Below are 4,221 nucleotides of genomic sequence, written 5' to 3' on the forward strand. Positions count from 1 at the left end.
GAAAAATGTTACCAACATGTTTTTGTTTTTATTTTATTTTTTAAGTGAAAATTAAATGGTTATCAAAACCCCTAAAATGAAATGAGTTTAGGATTTTCTCTCAACAGTAAAAAGTGAAAATGAAATGGTTATCAAACCACCTTCACATTATGCTTTCAACCATTTTTGTGGAAAGATACAGATTTTCTTTTCAACACTTCTCTTACATCTTCTTGATGCCTGCGTTTTCCAGGGTCATAATAGGATTCTTCACAAACAATTTCTCTGCCCATGTCTCGAAACAAATCTGCGTGACATACTTCTTGTCATAAGGCACCGCTGCCGGAGGTTATTGATTCCTGTTTCTACAGACTTTCCATGATAACCTTCCAATATCTGCGCGTGACATACTTCTTGTCCATTCCAATAAAGAAAACAAGATATATCAAGGAATATATCCTTATCTTTATTATCTAGCCCTTTATAGCTTATTCTGAGCTTGTTTACAACATCTTCAGGAGGAATTGTATTCAATTTATCCAATTGGCTTTCCCACACTTCCTTGCTTTGTGTGGCCAACGAAGAGACCAAAACTTTTAGTGCTAGTGGCAAACCTCTACAGTAAGAAACTACTCTTCTTGAGAGCTCAACATATTCTTCGTTAACATGACATCCTTTAAAGGCATGCCAAATAAAGAGCTCTAGAGCTTCTTCTTCATCCATTTCTTCAGCGACATATATATCATCGACACAAGGTTTTAGCAACTGCTCATCTCTTGTTATATCAATTCTACTTCCTGGACCGAACCAATCATGGCTTCTAGCTAATGCCTCTAGTTGCTCCACTTTATCTACGTCGTCGATTATGACGAGTAATTTTCTATGTTGAAGTTTTTCTTTTATCATAATGGTTCCTCTATCCACAAAACCAACGTCCTTCATCTTGCTTCTGTTCAAGGTTTCAGAAAGAAGAAGTTCTTGCAAACTAACTACACCACCGGGGTTTGCAGCTCTTACCCTCACGTCTGCGAGGAAACAACTACCTTCAAAGCTACGACCAAATTGATTGAAAGCGGCTTTCGCAAGTGTTGCTTTTCCTATTCCACCCATACCCCAAATACCAACCATACGAACATCCTTATTAGATGATTCAATACGCAACTCTTTACTCAACTTCTCTAGCCGAGACTCAATTCCAACTGGGAAGTCGATGTCTAATGAGCGTTTGTTATTCAACTGTCGATCAATCTCCCCAACAATTCTCCCAATAAAATTTGCTTCATGCCTGGCAATAAACAGGAGAACTATGAACCATTATGAAACCAGCACAAGGTGAAACATTTAAATCAATAACTTATTTACAATTAACAATATCTGGTTATTGTTCAGTTTGTTAAAACATTGTTGGACAAAGCAGTGGGTAAAATTGATTCAATTCCAAGTAAAAGGAAAATACGTTTCTGTCCACAATATCCTAAGGGAAATAGTTGTTTAATCTTGTTGGATGAACAGGGTTCCAAACAACTCAATTTTGTATGGGAACATGAAACTGATTTCTATAAAATCTTATTTATCCCAATTTGATTAAAAATAATCAAACCAATAGCACAGGAGCATTGGCATTCTATTGCTATATGGTTTGCCAAACTTGGTTCGCCATATGGTGTTAACAATACTAATAATAAAGTACACTCGCAAGAGAGGAAAAAGGCACGTGTGGGAAAGGATCTTGACATTCTCCGAGAATTACTTCCTTAATCCTAAACTTCAAGCGAAAGAGAGAAAAGGATCGTAAATCCTTGAACACAACGGTTTAGTGTGTACCAAAGAGCCTCCAATGCTTAGGTTAGTTCTCAAATAAAAAATTAGGGTTATTCTGAATATGGAGAATGATCAAAAAGTCCCTGTGCATAGATATCAATGTCCATGCAATCCTCCATGTTTTAAATTGGTTTTTCCAATCATGTGTGATAGATTATTGTGATAGGCCGGTCCACATTTTAATTCTCTTCTTATTCTTTTAAATATTCTATTCCAATTTTATCCTTAATAGCTTAAAGGCTTATTTACTGTAATGCCTCTAAAACTATGATCAAGTCTCACTTTACCTCATGGAAGTTAAAGTGAGTCACTTTATTACCTTGACCAAAGTTTGATGTCCCATGTTGCCCTTGACTCCACCCAAAATTCTATTATTATTATTTTTTTATGACATGAAAGGGGTTGTTTTGCAGAGACATAGACGATTTGAAGGACCAGTCAGTTATATGCAGGAGGTGATGAAATGGTATTGAATTTATAATTTTTATGCAATATTGTTGTTTTGAATTTGCTCTCTTTCATTTGGATTTTATTATGTATTTGTTTTGTTGTTAGGTTGCAACTTAAAAATTAGAGGATTAAATGCTAGACAGTGAATGTTCAACAAGAAGAAAAAAAAGGAAAAATAGAGAGATTAAAAAAAATGGATAAAAGAAGGGAAAAACAAAAAAGGTCCATTTTGGTCCGCCCAATAGGCCAAGCCCTGCCCGGTGGGCATTTCCAAAACCAGCTATGATGTGGGCCTTGGTTTTGAATTTTCTGTAAAAGCCCAGCCCAGTCTGTTATTTTTTCTCTCCTAATTAAAGCCTGGTTTGGCCCAGCTCAAGCCCATACAACTATTCATGTATTTTCACGTATTTTCACCCTCCAAAATACAACTATTCATGTATTTTCATGACTCAAAATTTTTTTTCCTCCAACCTTGCAGACTCATAATTTGAGTCTACAACTTTATTAAATTGTTTAAGAATGATTAACCCCTAATTTTTTTTTTCTTGTTAATTTTTCTTGATATTATTTTTGTTTCAATACTCATGATTTAATTTTCTAAATATTTTAACCTAAAAAAATTAAAATTCCAAAACATAATAGAATTTCACTTAAAAATAAAAACAATTAAAAACCATATGTAGGAATATTTATAAATAAATAAAACAGCAGAACAAAAATTTGAAAAACTAGCCGTTGCTTGTCAAAAACGGAAAAGGAATGAAGATTCCCACTTGTCAAAGTGGGCCAGCGAACAAAGTTGGGCACATGGGCTGCTGCTTTCCTACAATAAAAAATTATATGTTAAAGCAGATTGGGCCCCACATAATTACCAGTCCAGGCAGAATTTTGGGTGAAATTTCAGTTCAAGTTTGAGGCATCTCAAATTTTCACCTCCCAAAATATATAGATTGGATATGGTTTTTGGAGGCTAATTTGAGTTTCCACCCCAAAGATTGGAGATGGTCTTAACCTGATGCCTAAAGATTCTAGCAAGATATTGAGATGACGTTTCAAGAAATAAAGCTATCAACGGTAAAAAAGGAAAAAAGATATAAAGATTCTAGCAATAATACACGAAACATGAACGTGGCACCCCTAGATAAACAAATCTCCAGCCAAAAATAATAAAAAAGAAAAATTCCCAGAAAGCTAGCTTATTATAAGTTGAGTTATTGTCCAAACCTCTTCTCTCTTAAACTAACAGAGGCCAACAAAACCCCATTTCAATTTCACAACCCACCTTCTATCGAAAAGCACACAATCAAACATGCCGAAGAAGCCTGATTCACAGCCTGCTGCTTTTGTTGGCTACCTACAGTTTATGCCTTGGAGTGAGGGATCATCTTCTTCACAGCTCAATGAGTCTCAACAAATTCAAATCAAAGATCGATATTCATACAAACATGCTTATGGTGGAGGGTCAAGCAGCTTTACTGGGAGCTGCAAGGCTGGAAAGTTTGTGGACAAGAGGACTGGCGGCTTGGGTTACAAGCAAGAGGCAAAGTGCACCTCCACTGCCAAACATGTGGACAAGGAGCTAGGGTTTACCACTGAGTGCCAGACCCAGGTGAAGTACAAGATGTCCGTTTACCCTAACAAGACCCAAGTGAAAAAGTCTGCTTCTCCTAAGAAGACTCAAGCGAAGGTCCGGAAGTCTGCTTCTCCTTACAAGAGGGTAACCAAGTCCTACAGCAAACGTATTGACTATTATTAGATTTTCATGCTCACTGGGGGATTTATTGGTATCAGTTATTTTGATAAGTGTCTTGAAAGTTTATGTGTCTAAGCTTGTTCATGTTTACTCGGAGTAATCTCCTGCTATATCTGTCAGTGTGAAGTATTTCTCTTTCTTATGTGATGAACTTATAAGTTGTTATTATGTCTACCTTTTTAAGTATATATTGATGTGTGTTTCTTTTTCATGATCAA

General features: G+C 35.9%; 1 protein-coding gene across 1 annotated transcript; it reads left to right on the plus strand.

Moving 5' to 3' along the window:
* The first annotated feature begins 3,414 nt into the window (after positions 1–3,414).
* Positions 3,415–4,221, plus strand: LOC148921521 (uncharacterized). Its single transcript, XM_008228236.3, has one exon. It carries the CDS (start codon positions 3,560–3,562, stop codon positions 4,004–4,006), a length of 447 nt encoding a protein of 148 aa, XP_008226458.1. The 5' UTR covers positions 3,415–3,559; the 3' UTR covers positions 4,007–4,221.

Source organism: Prunus mume, linkage group LG1 (genome assembly GCF_029339155.1).
Source record: "Prunus mume cultivar Tortuosa linkage group LG1, ASM2933915v1, whole genome shotgun sequence".
Lineage (NCBI taxonomy): Eukaryota > Viridiplantae > Streptophyta > Magnoliopsida > Rosales > Rosaceae > Prunus > Prunus mume.